This window comes from Leucopleurus acutus, assembly GCF_964270905.1.
Source record: "Leucopleurus acutus genome assembly, chromosome: 3".
NCBI classification, from domain to species: Eukaryota; Metazoa; Chordata; class Mammalia; order Artiodactyla; family Delphinidae; genus Leucopleurus; species Leucopleurus acutus.
Window position 1 is genome coordinate 141,625,270 of NC_139145.1, and position 23,060 is coordinate 141,648,329.

Below are 23,060 nucleotides of genomic sequence, written 5' to 3' on the forward strand. Positions count from 1 at the left end.
TCAGTGTGTTCCATGCATCACTGTGAGAAATGAAGTACAAATAAGTCTGCACTAGATTGTGATTTGGTAAGAGGTGAACCAAGAAGCTATCATCACAGCTTCATAGACTTACTGTGTTCACAAGAGGTGACCTGGTACGTTGAGTTGTCCTGCTAGCCTTTGTAGTCTATAATATGGCAGCATATACAAACTTTATCTTTTCTGGACTTCATTCACAAAGCACTCACTGTTATTAGAATCTCATCAGAGTGCCATCATTCTTTGCACTAATTGTGTCAAAGTCTGTGGTTTGCAGTGGTAGTGGACAGCAATTCCAGACAGCATCAGTTTTTGTTTGTTTTTTATTTTTGGCCAAAGTGCACAGCTTACAGGATCTTAGTTCCCCAACCAGGGATCAAACCCAGGCCCACAGCAGTGAAAGTGCCAAGTCCTAACCACTGGACCACCAGGGAATTCCCACAGACAGTGTTAGTATTTCTTATCTGGTCAGCCTGCTTGTATTGAGAGGCAAGGTCGAATCCACACCACTGCATACAAGTCAGAACTTTGATCACCTAAGGAAGAAGATTTAATACTCTCAGTTAGCTCTTCTTTAAGAAAAAATTTTATTGAAGTGTAGTTGATTTACAATGTTGTGTTTAACTTCTGCTGTACAGCAAAGTGACTCAGTTATGCATACATACATTCTTTTTCAGATTCTTTTTCATTATTGTTTGTCACAGGATATTGAATATAGTTCCCTGTGCTATATGGTAGGACCTTGTTGTTTATCCATTCTGTATATAATAGTTTGCTAATCCCAACCAGTTAGCTCTTTGATGCTGTAACACAGCTTTTGTTTTTATATGGTCTCAAATGTGTTCACTGAAGCTTAAACATCCCCACCATCCTGTTTATGTCTTAAGGAAGGTTCAGTTACCAATGGATGTTATCACAGTGATCCAAAGGAATCTATACAATTTAGGCAGACATTCTGGTGTTGTCATAAAACTTTTTTTAAAATTCAAAACTGGTAGCCCATTTTAGAATATTTTAATCATCTTTATTTTCAGTTGCAGTTTTGAATAGTGAAAAATGCTTTTAAACAAAGGTCAGGCCATGTTATGTCAGACATCAGTCATAATAAATCATAATACAGTCCAAATTTGCTAACTATGTCTTACAATAAAAATGACCTCTTGGCTAGTTTTCTGAAGCCACTACTTTGATATCTTTATGGGGAAGGCTGTGATTAAGAGATTTTCTTTTTGAAAAAATTACAAAATAATACCTAGAGGGTGGTGGGAGAATGTATTCAGTGATTACATTCAGAGTAAGTACCTGTAAAGAAGGCCTATGTTCAGATTTATTCATGTAGAAGATTTATGACATTATCTTTTATATGCTGGACCTTAACCTCTTTTTTTCCAGCTAATTTGGGCATAGGAATACCACTTCTGGCCAGCAACTTTATCAGCCCCAGTATGACTGTCCATCTGCAAAGTGAAAATGGAGTCCTGGGTTTGGTAAGATAGAAATTGAAGTTTTATTTATTCAATCTTGATGGAGAATGAGGTATTTTATATAGTGAAATCTTCTTATAACTGAGAGTTGTTACCTTAAAGTTCCCAATCTTGTTTTTCTTTCTTTTTATCCTCATAATAAAATATTTAACTTTTCCCATAAAATGGTGGTACTTGTGAGCACGTCGTGTTGTGTTTTTTGGAGTAGATGGTGGTTTCCTGACTATGAGCTTTCCGACTGCTCCTCCTTTGTCCCTGTATCAGCTTCCATCTCCCCTATTGCATCTGCTTCAGAGATCTCACACCATCCTATTTAGGTAGTTACTTTTAACCTTTGTGTGATTGAACAAGATAATGAAGGTCATTAACGATTCTACATTAAATAAAAATCAGTAAGTCTCAGCATGAGAAACTGAAGAGTAACATTTCTACTTTAGGACAGGACATTTTTTGACAGTTGATTAATTCAAGAACTTCTCCTCATGTAATACTCGTTTTGAGGCCAAGTTGTTCAAAAGGGTAGAATTTTCCCTTCCTCAAGATTAACCTTCCAGATGGGCTCAATATTCTCATAGAATTTGGCCATTCTCTTTATTCAATATTATAATAAAATTAAGAAATACTTAAGCTTCCTGGGTAACATTTTTTATTTGCTTATTAATTATGGCAGAGATTACTTATAGTCTGACAGTTTATAATATTCCTAATCTTTTATTGTTTTTCAGTAGCTCTTAACTGTTAATGCAGTACAAATTGTACATATGGAACATGTATATCCAGTATTTAAAATATAAATAATGGTCATGAGAGTGTAGTTGATACTGGTTGAGGCAATAATTGTGATCACTTTCAGAAACACAAAAATGATGTGAGTCTGGATAAAAGCAGATTCATATTGCAGTCAAAGACTTAAATTTTTAAGGTACCTTAAAGATTATCTAGAGTGACCAATTCCCTCATTTTGAAGACAAGGGAAATAAGTCAATATGAATTACCCATGGTCACTGTTTAAAGAAAAATTTACACAGGTCTAAAACATTAGTTGCCATTTCAATTTATTCAAAGAATAAATTTTTGGTCCCTTTTTTTGAAAGTATGTTAAAATTTCACAGCCAATATTTCCTCATTCTTGGCTCTAATTTAGACCTTTTCTTTTCCCTTTTTCCATTTCCTCCCTTTTCGTTTAATAAATGTTATGTTATGAAACTACTCCAGGTAATTAGAGATGGTTTATAAGAATACATAGAAAATTAAAAATCAAAAACTTAGTGAGAATTACCAGGCAAAAAGAAAATAAAGGTATCAAAACTTAGATGGACTGAGAGATAAGGTTAGAACTCCAAATCCGAGCCTTTAGGTGCTACATACCAAAAAGCTGAAACTGCTTCTCCAGACCCTTCTAGCCAAATAAGGCAGCCATTTAGTTTGTATTCATTGATATACTACCAGGAAGATTTCTGAATAACATCGGCTGCATAGTAGGTACTAAATAATTACTTTTTTATTGACCTGTGTTTCCAACAGCTTAACATTTCTTTCAGACTTTGGTAGTTTTAAGAAAATATTTTTCACTTACCCAAGCACAGTTTTTAGCATAGAAAAGACAAATCAACGTGGAAAACAGAGCCATGAAAACACTGGGATTATTTTGAAAAGGTTCACCTCAAGTCTTTTGATGATTTCCTAGGGTTTTAAGCAAAGTTACTTATATTTCAGTTTTAGTGTGTGATTCAGTGAGAAACTTCTTTTCCTAATTGAACATGTGCTTTATTTGACAGGGTCCTTACCCATTAAAAAATGAAGTTGATGCAGATCTAATCAATGCAGGTAAACTCACTCATTAAATGTTTTTCCAGCCTTCTCCTTTGCTATTAATTTAGTTCTCTGCCAAGTAATACCAAAGAGTTGGGCTTGTTTCTTTGTCTTTTCCTGGAGAGTATGCCACTGTATTTTTCATGGAGGAAGCGAGAGAGAAGCCTTCCTAGTGCCCTCTTGGTCCGGATTGCCTGTCAGAGGTCTCCCCTATTTAGGGCAGAGTAAGATAAAGGAGAAATTGCAGGAGGGGCTACATATAATGGTAGGAGCTTTGGTGGGTCAATCAGTCAGCGTCCTGAGAGCACTCTCAGGTGGGGTAACGAGGAGAATTAAAGGAAGGGACAGTTTACAAGGGTGCAGACAAGATTAAGGGAAACCAGAAAGGATGCTGAAGCACCACAGGGAGTTCTTGTCACTCCTAGGCCTTAAGGGGCAGCTGTGGGAGAGGGCCACCTAACAGGAAGCAGGGTCTTTGTAGAGGAACACGACCATCTTGCAGAAACCTGGGTGAGGGTGAGAATGGAGGTCTTTTCTGCTGGATCTCCTGCTTGTGCCTCCCATTGGCCAATCCCAGGTTGAAATAGGTCTGCTTTCTCATGATGAGAAGGGGGGGAGTGGATCCATAGTGGCCAAAACCAAGATCTGGTGCACTGAGGTTTTTGTTGTGGTTGATAATTTCTGTCCTCTAGTCGACATCACAGTTAGGAGAGCATCCTTCAAAGGTTCAAGGGTGCTTAAGGATGTACTCTGCCACTCAGTGCAACCCAGTGATGTAAGTAATAAATACAGAGTTTCTTTGTACTGGAGACTCTAGCCTGTCTTCCCTTTTATTCCTGCATTCATATGCTTTGCCTTTTATTATTAGCCTTTTATTTGACTAGGACATAGGGTCACATGTAGCAGCAGCCTAGAGGAGGAAAAACAGGTCAGACCTTTTGCCCATGCTTGAGGCAGCACTGCCACCATGTTAGGGCTAAAGATTATCCTTAGAATGGGGCTGTCCATAAGAAGCTAATTTTTATATTCTAGCATGTTTTTCTTTACTGTTCTTCTACTCCTGTTCACTCTACCCCCGCAAAAGTATTATTGTTACTTCATGTTCAAAAACAGGTGTGTGTAAATTTCAGGAGAGAAGTAAGAGCTGAACATAAAGGCCAGCTGCCAAGTAGAATTGATGTTTGATGCTTAGGATTTTTGAAAGTAAAACAGCTTCTGGTTGAATAGTTGAGTTAGTTAACACGACTCAACTCTGAAAGGCCCACTGTGGTAAAGCAATGACATTTAACCAAGGCTGTAATTTAATTGTACTGTACCCTTTAGCAATAGCTCGTTGATCTGTGAAAATATTTGCTGCTTGGTTTAATTAATTAATGTTAGTGAGTTATTTGCAAAATGAATAACTCCATTTTCCAAATATCAGGCTTGAGCTCATAAAACCCACTTTCTTTGGAAAAGTAGTTAATCTTTTCAGTGACATCATTGGACAGCAGGCGTTTCTGATTCCATTGAGCTTTAGCTCTATCCTGATGAAGCCACCAGTTTTAGATGTCAACTTCTGAGATATCACGTATAATCGCAAACTACTTTGTAAAACAAGAATTCATTGCTGTGGGGAAGCCAGGCTGCAGAATAGTTTAATAATATCCTATCATTTTCATCAAAGTCCTGTTTGGAATTTATGATGCTTTTGACTTTGGAACTAAGTTAGGGAACAAAGTAACTAAGTTACTTTGAACTTGAGAACCCAGAATATAAATTGGTGGTTCCGCAATTCCCCAAGTTTGGAAATTACCAGGAAGATCAGCCCATTGTTTGTGTTAATTTGAAACGATTTCTATAGAAATCCCTTGGAAGGAATATAAAGAGTTATGTTTCTGGGCATAATCAGTGTATTAAAATTTTAAAATAATAATACAGCTATTTCTAAGGATCCCTTTTTCTAAATAATAATTTCATATGGTTATATAACAATGAATGGCCACTTGTATAGTACTACATAGTTTACAGCATACTTTTTTCAAATATATTAAATCATTTGAACCTCAAGTGAAAACTTGTTGTACAGATTGGGAAATCAAGCCCAGAAAAGTGACGTGATGTTCTCAAGATCACGTTGCTAGGGACTGGACTAACACAGGGTCTCCTGCTCCTGGCCCCTGGCCTTTTCTGCACGTTGAGCTATATCCACTGATAACCTGAGTTTTACAGAGGTGCATAAGGCAGTGCTTAGAACATTTCCAAGGTTCCAGGAAGATTTGCAGTATCCCAGTGGAATTGTGAAATTTCTAATAAATCTCACGTTAGCTTTCATATTAATGTGCATTTTGCATTCTTTCCTATTTCTTAATATTATTTTCTTTAATATCAAAATAATGTTTTAAATGACTTCCTTTTGATTAAAACTACTTAGAAAGAACCACCGTGTTAATCTCACAGCTTTTGAATATCCGTGGTTCCTGCCATGTACCTCTAGAGCAATGGTTTTCTGTGGGAAAGAGGGGTGATTCCTCTCCCCTGGGGACATTTGACAATGTCTGGAGATATTTTTGATTGCCAGTGTTACTGGCATTTAGTGGGTAGAGGCCAGGGATGCTGTTAAATATCCTACAATAACCAGAACATTTATCCAGCTCCCAGCATCAATAGGGCCTGCTCTAGAGGTCTGTGTGCCACATCTGAAGAATCACAGGCCTGAACATTAAAGTTCAAATAGTATGGCACTCAAGATCTATCTAATGGTTGTGACTGACCTTTTCAAATTTATCTTTCTCTACGCCCTACAAGGTCTTCTGAGTCCACCCACACTGAACTGCTGGATCTTTTCTGACCATGACTCGTGCTTTCCTTCCTCCATGACTTTGCTCTTGCTGTGCCTTTCATTTTTTGTTTTGTTCTATCCCTTCCTTTTTTATCCCCATCTCTTTATTGGTAATGTCCTATTGAAATGCATTATACCTATCCTTGAAATCCCAGTTCATTTGTCCTCTCCAGATCCTTCTGTGGCTCAGAAGTGCTCCTCCTTCGAACCCACAACACATCTAGTGTCTCATAAGCATACCACATTTTGCCTTGTAATTATTTGTGTATATTCATCTCTCTTGCTGGGTATTTTGTTCCTTTTTCTTGGGGCAGTGGTTCTCAAAGTGTGGTCCCCAGAGCCACAGCATTAGCATACCCATCACTGGGGACTTGTTAGCGATGGAAATTCTCAGACTCTAGGGAGTTGAGCTCAGCAGTCTGCATTTTTATAAGCCCTCCATGTGATTCTGCTGGGTGTTAAAGTTTGAGAACCATTCGTTTAGGGCATCTGCATTTTGTGTGTAACATTGTTCAAGGCACAGAGTAGACATTTACTTGATAATTGAGTGAATGACATGTTACATCATGAGCCAAAGGACTCAAAACTATGAAATTGAATAACTCTGTTGCCTGAATATCATTAGAGGATAGAGACATACACAGAGCAAATTTGGAGGAGACAGAAATCAATTAGGAAAAATCAAATAAGAAAGACCCTTTTCTTTAAGATATTGATTGTGTTATTGATTATAATTGTTTCTTGACTAAATTTGGACGTTGCATTTGAAAAGCATGGATTCAACTTTAGGATACCTTTTTTTGTTTAGATTTTGGATATTAAAAATGATGAAAATTAACTTTGCTTCCAAAGAATGTATTTATAAGATGCCAGAATGTGTTAGCAGGGGCCTGAGAATAACTTTGTTTCATAAGAATTCTCTTCTGGGCTCTTTAATAAAGCCATCCTTCATAAATCACATGGGGAGAGCTGAAGCTCTCTGCATTGATCTCAAAGTTTCCTATAAAGTGGTAAATAATGCCTTCTATGTACTACCAGCTGGTTGAGACGGCCTTTTGGAAGTCATTGTGATTTATCACATAGAGAACAAAGAATGGAGAATTTTTTGTTTCTCTGCATTTTCAGCCTGCAAGTTCTTCCTTGCCTCTCCACCTCACAGGATTGGTGAGGAACTGTATTTGCTGGATGTGAAAGTTGTGTTAGGATAAGGTTTAGTTGTATTACACTTGTCCTGAAACCTGGAATTCACGGGCTGGTGTATAACCCCACCATAAAAGTGAATTGCTTGCCCCTGTAGCATTTATCCCTAAAGGGGTGATGGCACTGTCTTTTCCACAAGCAGGTTTGCAGTGAGGAATAATAACAATGACAATAATAAAAGTAATGTTTACAGAGTCCTTTCTCTATGCCAGGTACTAGAGTTAAAGACTTCACATGCACCATTTCATTTAATTCTTCAAATATTATGTGCTGTCTAAAAGCCAGCCCCTACTAACCGCACCAGAAAGTATTTTCCAAAGCTTTTCAGCTTTGTGGTCCTTTAAAAGATGTGAAAATGTTTCCTTTGTTTAGAATCAAACTTTTTTGGCCAATAAATAATTCAGCATGATATAAATAGTCTTACCCTTGCTTTACAGTTGAGCTCAAATGGAGCAGGATACTGGTGGAGAAGTTAGCTCTCAGGGAAGACTTGAGAAGTTGAGGTTATAGCTGTTGTTGCACAGCTGAGCACGATCAGATCGGTCTGGACCTGTTGTGTCCAAGAGCTTCTCTCTGTTCTAATCTTGGAATCACTTTTCTTCCCCTTCTTTTTGTCTGCCCTGTCACACTGGGGCCATGGCATGAGGTGTTATCAGACAGTTGACTTACCTTTGGCAAAGTGGCACATGAGCACTTTTCTACTGAGACCAGAAGCTTCTCCTAGGCACCTAAAGCTCCTGCACAGACAGGTCACAAGAAAAAAGCAGCTCAAGTTTGAGTCAGGTGATATTATAGGTTGTGTGGGGACTGGATGACCTGGAAGAACTTTTCCAGTTCTGGACTTTTATTATGAGATGTAAGTTTTGTGAGAGGTCCTTCCAAGAGGACCTTCTTTGGTTTTAATAGAAACATAGGAGCAAGGGAAGAAAAATGAAGCAGAGAGAGAGAGAGAGATGGAAGAAGAGATTCAGTCCCAGTGATGTTAAGGAGTTAGGTGGGACCTTTCTTTCTAGGTTATTTACTGAATTTTAAGAAATATCTGAGGAGCATCTCCTGTGTCACTCCCTTCAAGTTGTGTTCCTTCATGTCTGTTCCACAATATCTTTGCTCTAGTGACTTACAGTAGCATGGGTTTTGACAGGTGCATCCCAGCAACTCCTTTCCTCCTCACTCCTATTAGCATTTAACAGGGGCTTGTGAAGGGACTGAGTCTGGTGGGAGGCGCGGATGGTTATGTAATAATAGGCAGCAGAGGGGTGCATTGTCTGTAGAGAATTTCAAAACAATAATAAAATTAAAAGTTGGGCTGCTTTTTATTATCACCATGCAAGGGCAAATCTGGACAATGTTAGTGACAAAATGCTCTTCTTCATAGGTGAACAGTTCCCACTGTGTCTCCCATACCCCTGTTGCTGCCACATTTTGGTTAAGGGACCCTTAGTTCTGTAGGAAACAGAGAAGGTATAGACCTCTGTCTCCACCATGACTTCCACTCTTAGAAATCTAATAGCCTTTTCTTTCCTCTTTTTCTCCCGTGTGTGTGTGTTTGTGTGTGTGTGTCTGTGTAGGCAAGGAAACAGTTACTGTTCTTCCAGGAGCCTCTTATTTCTCCAGCGATGAATCATTTGCGATGATTAGAGGGTATGTAATAACGGAGCCCCTCATGTTTCACATGACGTTTAATGAGCTGAGTCATTCCCTGAGTCTGTTAGCAAGACTCTGAAACATAGACACCTCTCCCAGCCAGAAAATGATCATGGGCTTGTTTGGCTGCACCAAGATGTGAAATTATTCACATTGAATGTTGGCAGTTGGAACTTCCAGCCCGCTATTATCAAAGGAACCCTCAAAATGGAATATATATCTGTGCCAACTAAACTGAAGTAAACACTTTTAAGGCTCTTTCTGAGGATCCTAACATTTTCTACAAACTGTGTTTTCATTTTCTAGCTAGTGTTTGCTTTCAAATCTAGCCATATTCTCCCTCACTGAAGGAAACAAACTCACTGTGTACACCTGTTTTTAATTTGTTTTTGGAGACAGTATAGGCTATAATTTTTTAAAAAGAACTCTTAATGGTTATTTCTCTACATTAGCTTGAGCCAATCTATTTGGAAATCAGGTGTTGAGTGGAGGAGAGCAAATGTACTTTGGTGGGGGGGAGGTTAGAATTATTTATTTTCATTGCTGGCAATCTCAAGCAAAACGGACATAAAGCTTGTGAAGTTTGCTTTATATTTCTTCTTTATCTTTCTCAGGGGACATGTCAATCTAACAATGCTAGGAGCCATGCAGGTTTCCAAATATGGTGACCTGGCTAACTGGATGATACCGGTAAGTAGACATGTTTTATTCTGAATTATGCCTGGGTCAGAATAGTTATTCTTGAAGTATTAAGAAAAATCTTGTCCAATTGCTTTGAGTGCAAATATAATTGTTACAAAAATAAATATTTTGATATGTATTTCTTATTTCAATCAAATTCTAATAAAGGAAATACTGAAAATATTTAGCCTTGCCAGTTTACTGTGTAGTTGGGACTAAAAATAGGTAAGATCAGGGTCAAAGCATAATTTTCCATGGAGGAATAGAAAACTGAGGAAGGTAAAAAAAGAATGGGTTAATTATACTCTGATAAAAGTAAGAAATACAAATATTTATTATAACTCAGTTTTTATAACTAGAAAGTACAATTAAGTTCATTAATTTTATGTTAATTCTATTATTTTCTTATTCACAGTGATTAAAATCCTGTCTTGATTAGTCATATGACCCCATGAGTACTCAATCACATTTTCTTCTATTATGGAATACAAAACCTGTGATGTTTAAACATGCTTGTGAAATGCAAACAGTTTTCATTTACTAATGACTTAGATCAAGGAAGAAGCCTCTTGGAATTAGCTTTGGAAAAAGGACTGTAATCAGTTGATTTATGAGTGTGGTTCTTTACATTCCTGATTGGTGCTTCCTGATGTGTGTATGGAAACAACAATGAATGTGTGTCTATGATTATGAGCTCATTTTGGCTGGTAGCTCAGGTTACTCTTTTTTTTTTTTTTTTTTTTTTTTTTTTTTGCGGTACGCGGGCCTCTCACTGTTGTGAACTCTCCCGTTGCGGAGCACAGGCTCCGGACGCGCAGGCTCAGCGGCCATGGCTCACAGGCCTAGCCGCTCCACGGCATGTGGGATCTTCCCGGACGGGGGCACGAACCCGCGTCCCTTGCATAGGCAGGCGGACTCTCAACCACTGCGCCACCAGGGGAGCCCAGGGGAGCCCTCAGGTTACTCTTTTAATGTGTGTGTTTAAGGATTTCTGCGGGTTTCTCTGAATTATCAGCTACAAGGAATTTAAGTAACTGAGGCTGATGTTCTATGATGAGAGTTTTTTGTTTTTTGAAATTTCTTAGATTTTTCTCTACTCATTTTTTGAGGAAGGTGGATTAATATAGTTTATAACAATGTTAGAGATTGTGTTAGTTTAGCTTTTTTGATCTATGATCTCCCAAAACATTATTTTAAAATTTCAATTGTTATTATAACCTGGTTCTCAAATGTGGTTGCATATTGGAAGCACCTGGGAATTTTAAAAAATGGTGATACCTCGGTGCCCCCCTTAATGATCCCAATTTAATTAATCTGAGATATAGCCTGGGAATTGGGCATTTTAAAAGCAATCCTAGGTGATTACAATATGTAACCAAGTTTGAGAACCGAGTTTGCGTGTATTAAAGAATGATCATCAGGGACTTCCCTGGTGATGCAGTGGTTAAGAATCCGCCTGCCAATGCAGGGGACACAGGTTCGAGCCCTGGTCTGGGAAGATCCCACATGCCGCGGAGTGGCTGGGCTCGTGAGCCATGGCCGCTGAGCCTGCGCGTCTGGAGCTGTGCTCCGCAATGGGAGAGGCCACAACAGTGAGAGGCCCGCGTACCGCAAAAAACGAAAAAATGTTCATCATCCTAAATCAGCCATAGCTATAAGAGTTGGCAGCTTTTGGAGCCTTCAAAGAAATCAGAGAGGGTCTCCTGAGCATTGTATAATAAGTCAGATTGATACTTTATAGGAATGTTTATTTGTGTAGAAAGAATGCATTTCTTTTTTCAAATTTTAGAAAAAGGCTATAGGAGGTAGTAGAAGGAGCATAGAAAATCAAGCCCTGGGTTTTAGCCCTGACTCTACCAGTAATCAACGTGTAACCTTGAACATGTCACTTAAGCTCTTTGGGTTAAAACATCCTCATCTATAAGATGAAGATTTGAGAATAGGTAATTTCAGGGGTCTCATCTGGCTTTCACAGGTTAGCAGTTCAGAGCAAAGATCCTGTAGTGAGATAGACCTGGGTTGAAATCCAATTTTTGTCACTTACTAGCAGTGTAACTTGAGGCAGTTGCCATTTTTCCTCATCTGTAAAATGAGAATGATATAATAGTATCTAATTTATAGGACTATATAAAGGAATAAATGATATAATGCATACAGAGTATGTATCACAGAACTTGACCCACAGCATATGCTAGATAAACAGGTTGTTATTATTTGATAAATTAAGAAGGAGAAGTTGGAGATGCCTGACAGAAGGGAATGGGATTGGTTACCATAAACAGAAACAACAGAGTTTTAAATAGAGTCTATTTCTCTGAGCTATTAGTGAGTTTTGAAATCAAATTTCACAGTGGTTCTGGGTGTGGAGCAGAAACGTGTCCAACACATTTTTGCTTTCGGGGAACTTGGGCATCTTTAACAAGTTAGTATATGATTTGTTTTTATTATGGTTTAGCACACAGTGAGGCTGGAAGCTGTCACAGTGAGAGTATGCATTATGTAGTTGTCATTTGTAGGAAAGATTTTCCAACATGTATCACAATTTTACATATCCTATGGAGATTCCTGTGAATGATTAAAACATCACTGTTAATTACTTTATAAATTTCTTAATACAATTTGGAGCTCATGAGTTTCCAAAGGACTGGATCTAGTGGGGCAGCAATGGGGAACTCTGGAGTTCTGAAGGGACATGGAGAAGAATTAAGCATAAAAAGTGTTCTTGTGTCTGGTTCCACTCTTTTGGTCATGGAAGTTGGTAGTGTCATTTCTGAATGAGCATTTTTGTTCTTTTAGTAACTGATAATCACTTCTTGGATTCTTTATATGTGACGCACGGTATATATTTTGATTCCTTTGGATACAGGATAGCTTAAGAGTCAAGACTATGAGCTCTAGTTTGGAAGAGATCTGATTTGAATTTCATCTCTACCGCTTACAAATTACACAACCTTTAGTACCTGTTTTTGTTAGGATTAAATGAGAAGAAAATGCAAAGTGAAGACTCCAAGCACTCCATAAATAGTGGCTATTATTTTTATCTTCTTCAATGCGCTATTGCTTAACTTTAAAGAGGGAGTATTTGCCTTAAAATACACTGGCATAAGCAAGACTGTATTGTACAGTAACTAGTAGAGCCTGTGTATCCAAAGTTCATATTCAAGTACCAAATCTGAAGACACATTTCTTGTTCTTATTCGTTATGGGTAAGATACAGCCTAGCCTCCTTATATAGTTTCAGTGAGTGATCTATGTCTATTTGCCCCAAAGATTTATGTTGATTTATAAAATTCAGATATATTTTTATTGCAGGGTCTGGCAGTCAAGGAGCTGAAAAGTTCAGTTTTATTGTATCATTTTTCACTTACTTTTATCTTTTTACTGAGTTTAATAATCTTTCAATGGTTGTAAAGCCTTGAGTTTCTCTGCATCACAGCATCCCCGTGAATTATTACCATGTCAGATTATAATAAACATTAAGCTTTTAAGGCAGGCAAATGGTGTGGATGCTATTTGTCTTATCCTTTAATAGCTTCTTAGTATGCAGCATGGGTCCCATTTTCACAGAGTTTTGAAAATTCTGCCCCGAGCATCCAAAGAGAGAAAATGTGACGAAACAGTAGTTGGCTTCTTCGAGTTCCGTGATTATTGTGATGATGGCAAAACCCCAGGCAAGCTATGGAAATGTGGTAAGATGTGCAATCCGTTGACTCCATTCAGAGGTGCTCTGGCTTTCCTAATGCTTATTTTTGGGAAACAGCTGCCATAAATGATTGACTTGTGAAGGGAAGTTGATGTGTATGATCAGCTATGGGAGCTGTTTTTTAAAAACATGCAACAGCCGCCTGCTGGGCAATGTTGCTGTATATGAGCAACATAGCAGCCAGGGGCCTCCTTCTTTTACGTGGGGAGAATTGAAATGAGAGATTCTTGGGGCAAAGGAAAATAGAATGTTTAGGTGTTTGTTTTTCCCTAATATTTTTCATTTCTTTGTGCATTTAGAAGATTAAATCCAAATCAATGTCTTATTCATGTATGCTTACATGTATGAGTACATAAAGTTAATTTGGTCTTCTATCTGTGATGTCCGTTTTAAATAAGCTAACTCTCTCTCTAGTCTTCCTACTTGTACAGCTGGGGCTGGAGGTTGTGTTCAAGATTTAATCTAGTGATTTAGATCTGTCAGTTGTACTCCAAATATTAAATCTGTAGATACAGATATAGAAATATAAAGATTATGGTATAGAAAAAGATGTAAACATACAGATACAGATATGATTTTAACATATTGGTGTCTTGTCCATTTGGTCCCAACACTCCGGTAACCACAAACCATGGGTAAGGAAAAAGGATAGGTGGACAATATGTATGTGATGGTATGATGCTTTTACAGTTATTCAGTAGTGTTCTTTCTCTATCAATGTAATGTAGTGGAAAGTGTACAGAACTTGGAATTAGTAAATAGTGTTCTGTTACTTTCTGATGGTGTGGCAAATTATTTCACCTTAGTATACTCATTTGTAAAATGAGAATATTTAACTCATGTGCTTGATCTGGGGATTAAGTTAGCTCATTCAGCAAATATTTATTAGGCATGTATTAAGGGCCATGCTATAAATTTCTCTCTAAGCACTGTATTAGTGACATTCTACAAATTTTTATTTTGTTTGTTTCATTGTCATTTTCTTCAGAATATTTTCTTATCTTCCTTGTGATTTTTCTTCCATGACCTACTGATTATTTAAAAGTATGTTATTTAATTTCCAAATATTTGGTGATTTTCCACAATACTTTGTGCTAATTTCTAGTTTAATTCTCTTGAAGTCAGAGGACATACTTTATATGGTTTCCATCCTTTTAAGTTTGAGGTGTATTTACAGCCTAGAATATAGTCTATCTTTGTGACTTTTCCATCTGCACTTGAAAAGAATGTGTATTCTGCTCTTGTTGGCTAGAGTGTTCTATAACTGTCAATTAGGTCAAGTAGGTAGATGGTGTTGTTCAAGTCTTCTGTGTCTTTCTATTAGTTATTGAGAGAAGAGCATTGACATCTTTAGCTATAATTGTGCATTTGTATATTTCTCCTTTCAGTTGTATCACTTTTTACTTCATATATTTTAGAGCTCCATTACTAGTTGCAGTAGTACAACTAGTTGTAGTAGTAGTACTTAAGATAGTTATGTTCTTTTAACAATTTGACCTCTTTTAAAAATTATATCTCTCTAGAGCAAGTGGGCTTAATTACCCCGCAGCATGTGGGATCTTAGTTCCCCGACCAGGGATCGAACCCATGTCCCCTGCATTGGAAGACAGATTCTTAACCACTGGACCACCAGGGAAATCCTGACTTATTTTCTTATATATATATTTTTTAGTGGTTCTTCCAGGTTTTATAATACACATCTTTTATTTATCACAGTCTACTTCAAGTTATATCACTTTACATATAATAAAAGAACCATACAACTGTAAACTTATATTCTGTGCTCTTATCCTATTTGCTATTAATATTTAGTCATATGTTTTATTCTGCATGTATTACAAACCTGCGATACTTTATTATTTTTGCTCAAAACAGTCAACTCTCTTTTAAAGAGATTGAAAAATGAGAAAAATATTGCATATTTTAAAAATATAATTTATATATATAAATTGTATATTTTATCTATTTTCCCAATATATTTGCCCTTTCCTTCACTCATCCTTTACATCAGTTCAGATTGCCATGCGATGTTATTTTCGTTCCGCTTGAAGGACATCCTTTGATGTTTCTTGTGGTGCAAGTCTTATAGCTGTCACTTAGATTGATTCTTTTGATATTTGCTTTTAAGCTTTTTCAGGTCAGTTGAGAGCAGCCTTTAGTTTCAGTCTAATTAGCCCCACTACTAATGCAGTTTCTTTCTGAGGATTCTACCTGATGCCCCATGGTATTTCCCTCTGGTTAGGAGGAACGTAAATTATTCCCAGACCTGTGTGAGTTCTGGACATTTTTTGCCTAATACTTCCTAGTGGTTCTTCACCAGGCCTTGGATAATTTTTTCTTGTAATATACACACATCAGTACTCCACCAGCAACTTGAGTTAACCTGTTGCAAATCTTCTGAGCTCTCTCTCTGTACAGCAGCCACCTCTCTGTTATTTTGAGATCTGAAGTCATATTCTAGCTGGGCTCTCTGAGCACAAATGAGACAGCTGGATTTCTCCTGGATTCCCTTCCCTACACCGCAGCCTATAAACTCTAGACATTAGCCTGGGGCAACTGTAGGCCCACCTCACTGGCTTCCCTTTTCTCAGAGATCACAGTCCTGTACTACCTGTTATCTAATGTCTGAAAGATGCTTTTTCCTTTGTTTTGTCTGATTTTGTAATTGTTTGATACTACTACTAATATTTTTGAACTTAGGTTCCTATTTCTTGCATGATTTTTCTAGTAAAAATCCCTAGTAGGAGAATATCAATTTTTTAAGGTTTTTGACACATATTGAGTTGCTGTCAAAAAAATTATCCCATTTGCACTCACACTGTTTCCACTCTATCGCCAACACTGGTATCTGCTTTTTTCTATTCTGTTATTCTAGTCTGTTATTTTGCATTTCTTTAAAAACTGCCATCTGGGACTGTTTAAAGAGCAGGCAGTGCCTTATTCTTCTGGAGGGGCACTGAATCCTCTTCTCTTTTGTTCTGAAGGTCTTCCTTTTGGCTTTTTAGCATTATCTCTTATTAAATATTGTTTCCAGTACTGCTGTCTTTGGTCTTTTTTTTTTTTTTGGCTACGCTGGGTCTTTGTTGCAGCGTGTGGGCTCTTCCTTGTGGGCTTCTCTCTAGCTGTGGCGCGCGGGCCTAGTTGCCCCGTGGCATGTGGGATCTTAGTTCCCTGACCAGGGATTGAACCCACATTGTCTGCATTGGAGGGCAGATTCTTAACCACTGGGCCAGCAGGAAGTCCCTATCTTTGGTCATTTTCAAAAGCAGCATTTATGGTGACTATTCTCTGTTAGGGAATGTGTCTTAAGAGACCAGCTGTAACAAGCAAGCGTGTGTGTGTGTGTGTGTGTGTGCGTTTTGTTTCTGATATATTGAACAAGTTCTACATGTAGGATGAAATCAAAACACAACATTTTTTATCTCCTGTGGTGCCTTTAACTTCATTCAGTTAGGGAAGCTTTCCCTCTGCATGAGCTCATTCTCAGATAATAAACTGTCAGTGGGTCACTGTAATTCACAAACTCAGTCTTAAGTGTAGAATTAAAGGATCCAGTCCAAACTAGTGAACATTGCTTCAGTTTGAATTCAAAAGCAATGCATCTCCTTTCACTACTGTTGCCCAGCTATAGGCAGCACAGACTGCCTACATTTGGGGAAGGTTGCTTGGTGTTCTTTTGCTTTTTCTCTCCACTCATTCCTCCACCAACTCAGTTTGGCACCACAAGGTCAAAATTCAGGAGAATGGGAAGTGAGGAAGTAGAGCAGGAAAGTTCTTACATGGCTGGTGACTGGTAATGTTACAAGCTGCCTCCATGCTCTCTGGTCCTTTCAGATGTTTAAGGGACATAGATTCTCACAGATAGGACCCTCTCTTCCTTCCAGAGCATCTTGTTGCGAAAATATTAAAGCATCTTCATGCTGGCCTTCTCCCACATGGCCCACATCTGGGAAGCATCCACACATTTCTTGTTCCGCCTGCAGTAGTAGTGTAGGTATTTCCCCAGAATGATTACTTCTGCTTTCTAAGGTAGAAGTCAGACACGCCATTCCCTAGTTGCATCCTGGCTCTTCTCCGGAGGGTAGAATGCTCTCCCGTTGTCATCCAGGCTCTGTGAGATGTCGATTTAGGGGTAGGCATGCAGTTAACCCCTCTTTTTGGTTGCTGGGGCGGAGATGGTAGGATCACAGCCCACTTTTCTTTTGTACAGAATCCTCTGCTATGGCCCATACTCTGCTCCTTGATCTTGTCAGTGGACCCCAAAATCTTAGAACTTGTTTTTGACCATTTTCTCTGAAAATTCTGTTTCTGAACATGTCTCACATGCTGGTATTTCATAGTGGTCACATTTGAACATCAGTCAAAAGCAGGACCAAAAAAGTCCCAATCTAACATTCAGTTACTGCCGCTTTGGCTTGTGGGTCTGCTGTTTCCTTGCTGCCGTTATTACTTTTCCCTTGCAAGCTCATATTCAGCTAAGCCTCCGTATATGCTGGGGTAACTTCTATCTATGGTTCCTGTACATCAGGGCGATCCCCCCAGCTTATTCTGTTCCCAGTTGCCCTGGATGGAATAGAGGACCATGGAAGAACCTAGCCAAGCTCTACTCCTTCTTCCAGTGAATAAAAACTGCATTGAGCCAATGGAGAGACCTTTACCTCCTGTGCCAGTTAGAGACCCATTTAATGCTTGCAGAATTTGTGAGAGCAAAGAATGATTTATTTTTGTACTGCAGTTTAATAAATGAGCATACATTTAAAAAAAAGACAACCTAGTATTAGTGAAATTTATGAATTTAGGGTGTTATTAGGAATATAAGCTGTTTATTATTGTTCTTTACTTGGAAACTGTATTTGGCTATCCAAAAATACTTTAATCTATGACTGTCTGGAAAACATTATGTTGAAAACTACTCCTTAGTTTTATTATTCACATCCAATATTTTTCACACTAGAAGTATTTATTGACTAACATATTGACATATTAATTTTATAAGGAGAATTCCTCTTACTTGGAGGGTCCTGTTGATGATTAAAAGTTGTGATTAAGGTTTAAAAGCTACAGCTAAATTATAAATCTAATATTTTTACGAGAAGGGAGCTAAGAGCTCTTAATTAAGCACATGCCATTAGCCAGGTACTATTTGGGTATTTATTGTCACTTAATCCTTATAACTCTGAGTTAAATATAACAAACCCTGTTATTATAGATGAAGAGATTCAAGCCAGCAGAGTTAACTATTCAAGTTTACCTATGTAGCAAATTATGAAATGGGAATTTAATCACAGTATCCTGCTTTTATGTACTTTGCATTCTGCCGCAAGGTTTTTTTGGGATGTATTTAATTAATGCCTTTTGTGATGGAGGCAAAACTACCTGAAAAATAAATAAATATATTTATAACATTTCTATAAACTTGATCAAGTATTGTTTCACTGTGTGGGGTAGAGGCTATTGCAGTTGGAAGGATACATGCTGTACGTGTAATACTAGTACAAGCTTCAGGCTTTGGAAGGCACTGGGTTGACCATTTGCATTTTCTTTCTTCCGCATCTTACCTTTTTAAGCCCTCACTCGAATTCTAAAGTCTCCACTGCCTAATCACATGTAATCAACATTAATCTCATGTATGAAGTATTTTATCCATTATCTACCCATTTTGTTTTTTATAGTCTACCAGTTGAAGAGTTCTTTGAAAGAGTTCATGTCCTCTACTAGGATTTTTATAATTTTAGCTTTCAGTATTTCTTAAATGGGAAACATTGAGACATAACTATAGAAATATGGGAATCAATGAAAAGGGGAATCCTAAATAGAGGTTAAAAGAAAAGATTAAAATTAAGATCAGGAAGGAACGATAGCAAATTCATTAGCAAGTCAGCTCACTCAGCCTAGGTCCCCACCAAAGGGACGTGAGAATATGAAATAGGTTTTTCTTTTTGGAATATCTCAATTTTCAGTGATCTTAAAGAGATTTTGTCTTTTGATTGTTGTCTGGGTTTGTTTTTTGCTCTGAAGGAAAGGAAATATTTTCCTCCTTGGGGTTGCATATGATGCATTTGTGAACAGCTGCTTAGTTCTAAGAACTTTGACTGTTCACTGGAACTCAGATGTATTTAAGCCAGACCCTGAAACAAAGGTGAGCTTGACATCTGATTGGTTCCAGGCCATGATGCTACTTGGCTTCCTAGCGGCTCTGTAAGAACTTGATCATACTCTCCACCTCCTCTGGTATTGGAAGGCAGACTTCTATGCATGAAATGCGAGTTTGGTCCTTTTTATTAAAGTCAGTCTCCTCTCTCTCTCTCTCCTTTCTCCTTATGTTTATAGAGAGAATGAACAATGAGTGAGTTTGATATTTTCAATTATCTCTTTGGCTAATGATGTATTTGTATGACTGCAGCAGTATGTATTTGTATGAGCCCCTCTCATTAAAGAGCCCACTTAATAGAAGGGGAGGAAACATTAAAAATTATAGATGAGGTCTCCTTAGAAAACCATTACTAGTAATTTCATAAATAATGGTGCTTCTGATATGACTTAGCAGGGAACGAAGCCAAAGGGCTGAAAAAAATGTGACCCTGCAGCTAAAGGCTAATGAATTTTTTTAATGCATTTTTAAAGGAATTTTTTCTTTTTCTAAATAATTAAATTAATTAATTAATTTTTGGCTGTGTTGGGTCCTCGTTGCTGTGCACAGGGCTTTCTCTAGTTGCGTCAAGCGGGGGCTACTCTTCGTTGTGGTGCACAGGCTTCTCATTGTGGTGGCTTCTCTTGTGGAGCACAGGCTCTAGGCACGCAGGCTCAGTAGTTGTGGCACGTGAGCTCAGTAGTTGTGGCTCTTGGCCTCTAGAGCGCAGGCTCAATAGTTGTGGCGCACGGGCTTAGTTGCTCCGTGGCATGTGGGATCTTCCCGGACCAGGGCTCAAACCCGTGTCCCCTGCATTGGCAGGTGGATTCTTAACCACTGTGCCACCGGGGAAGCCCAAGGGTAATGAATCTTGCAGAGTAAATATTATTAAGTGACTGAATTGAGCATTTCCAGTTGGTGAAAGCTTTATTTCTTACTTTACTCCTTTGGTTTAGGGACAGTTTTTGATCAGCACTTTTATAGTCAAAAAATGTTTTATTAGGGAAAATGTCAAATATGTATAAAGATAGAAGAGTAAAATGCGTATGTCCAGCTTAGGCAGTTATCCATTCATGGCCAGTCGTGTTTCATGTATACTCCTAGTCACTTTCCCCCTCTCCAGATTATTTTAAGGCAAATCCCATACGTCATATCATCCTATCCATAAATATTTTACATTATCTCTGAAAGTTAAAGATTCCTTTTTAAACCACAATTGTGTTATTCCATTAACAGTAAGGAATTTAGGGGCTTCTCTGGTGGCGCAGTGGTTGAGAGTCCGCCTGCCGATGCAGGGGACATGGGTTCGTGCCCCGGTCCGGGAGGATCCCACATGCCACAGAGTGGCTAGGCCCATGAGCCATGGCCGCTGGGCTAAGGAATTTAGGATACAGTTCCTTAATGTCATCTACCCATACAGCACCCTCCTTCTACTGATGGAGAACCTGAATTCAAAGAAATGAAGTGGCTTGACTCAGGTCACAAAACTAGTTAGTAGCTAAGCCAATACTGGAACTCATCACCCCCGTCTCATAGTCTTACAGGGATGCTATATGAGGAAGAGTTTGCTTTTGAAATATAAAATCCCATATTAAAAAACCTTCCATTTTTCTCCAAGTACACTTAGAAGCAACTCTGGGTCTCTATGAAGGCACTTAACCTTCTAGACCTCAGCTTTTTATTTTTAAAATTGGATGAATGGGATAGGTTTTATTTAACAAAATTTATTAGGTCCCAACCCCTCCTTTTGTATTAGGCACTGTGGGTAGAGCAGTGAGCAAACCTGATACAGTTCTCTTTATGAAGAATCTTATTTCTGGAGTGAATATGATAAAATGGTGAGAGATGGTACTGTGTGAAACCTTGTGGACTAAACATTAAATATGCTGATTTAGGAAGAACTGATAGGTTTACAATAGTGAAGTCTCCTTGTCCAAGGAATATGGTATACTTAGTGATTATTTAGGTCTTCCTTTATCTCCTGCATTATATTTATTCCTAATTATTTTCAAGTGTTTGTCAATATTTTGAGCTGGATATTCCATTTCAATTTCTAAGTGGTCATTGCTAATATAAAGGTAAACTATTGGTTATTGTACTTAGCTTGTATCTATTTTATTAAATTCTTTTATTTGCTATCATAATTCTTTTAGAATTCTCTTATTCTATGCAATTTTTTATCTGAAAATAATAATAATTTTTCTTTTCTAAGATGCATGCCACTTAGTTTATTTTCTTTACTTAACATAATATCCAAAACCAATATGAGTGAGTGGTAGTGATTGAGGACTTTCTTGATTTTGATGAGAATTCATTTAGAATTTTAACTTTTAATATTATTCTTGCTGTTTGTATTGTTTTTGATCTAGAAGTTTCCTTTTGCTTATAGTTCTTAAACTTAATGGCTGTTGAATTTTATCCAATGTGTTTTTTAATCTGTTGATTTAATCACACAGTTCTTTACCTTTAATTTGTTAATGTCATTTTAAAAATTGATAGATGTTGAATCATTGTTACTCTTTTAATACAGATCATCAGTTTTTAATAATCTGTAAGAAAATTTTTTGCTTATTGGTCACCTCAAATTTTGTGATATTTCTTGTGGCAAATTTGTTAATATGTATTTTGCTAGAAAGCATTCATTTCTTTTGGATTTTCAAATTTATTGGTCCAAAATAACATGTAATATTTTTATATAATTTCTTTAATATCTTCAAAAACATATCTACTTTTTATTCCTAATTCTGTAGATGTTCATTTTTTCTCTTCTCTTTTAATTAGGCTTAGAAGAAATCTGTCTTATTAATCATTTTTTAATTAATCAAGTTTACTTTAAGAAATATATATATTTGTTAATTTTATCCTTTTCATTATTTAACTTCTGTTTTATTTTATACTAGTTTCTAGATTTACAAATTGAGTGCTTACTTAATTTTCAATCTTTCTCTTTTAATGATAAAACCTCTTGAGGCTTTCTATTTTTGTAGTATAATTTTAATTGTATACCATAAATTTTGATGTAAAGTTTGTATTTTCATTAATTTCTAGGTAGTTTTTAATTTTAGCTTTTGATTTCATTTTTGATTCAATAATTTTTTAGGAGAATTTTTTGTTGTTGTTCTTCAAAGGTTTGAGGGAGTTATTCTTTGTATTTTTGGAATTAATTAGGTTTTCTTCATGGCCAAGTACATGATTCATTTTTCTAAACTTTACATGGAAATAGGGTAATTTTATATTAAATTCGACTTATTGCTTGTTGTGGTCAAATCCTTTATTCATTAGTTCTTAGGGACAGTGTGTGGTTTAGTAGAAAGCAAATAAGAGTAGAATTTAAACGATCTGAATTCTAGTTTTAGCTTTGCTACTAACAAATTGTGATCCTAAACAAATTACTTTCTCTCCTTTGGTCTAATCCAGTGTGGGCCAAAAAAACTTGCTGTGATGAAGGAAATGTTCTGTATATACTATGGTAGCACTAGCAACATGTGGCTTTTGAGCACTTGAAATATGGCTAGTATGACTGAATAACTGAATTTTTAATCTTACTTAATTCAAATTTATATAGCC

At 37.3% G+C, this 23,060-nt stretch overlaps 1 protein-coding gene across 2 annotated transcripts in view; it reads left to right on the forward strand.

Annotated features, from left to right (window-relative positions):
- Nucleotides 1–23,060, forward strand: part of OXCT1 (3-oxoacid CoA-transferase 1) — a gene marked incomplete at both ends in the record, with an annotated part of 141,274 nt that overhangs the window by 73,721 nt on the left and 44,493 nt on the right. For both annotated transcript variants that reach the window (XM_082835919.1, XM_082835918.1), the window contains 4 exons: nt 1,411–1,505; nt 3,281–3,329; nt 8,904–8,976; nt 9,594–9,669. In XM_082835919.1, coding sequence (XP_082692045.1) covers nt 1,411–1,505; nt 3,281–3,329; nt 8,904–8,976; nt 9,594–9,669 — 293 coding nt within the window. The remainder of the gene's footprint in view (nt 1–1,410; nt 1,506–3,280; nt 3,330–8,903; nt 8,977–9,593; nt 9,670–23,060) is intronic.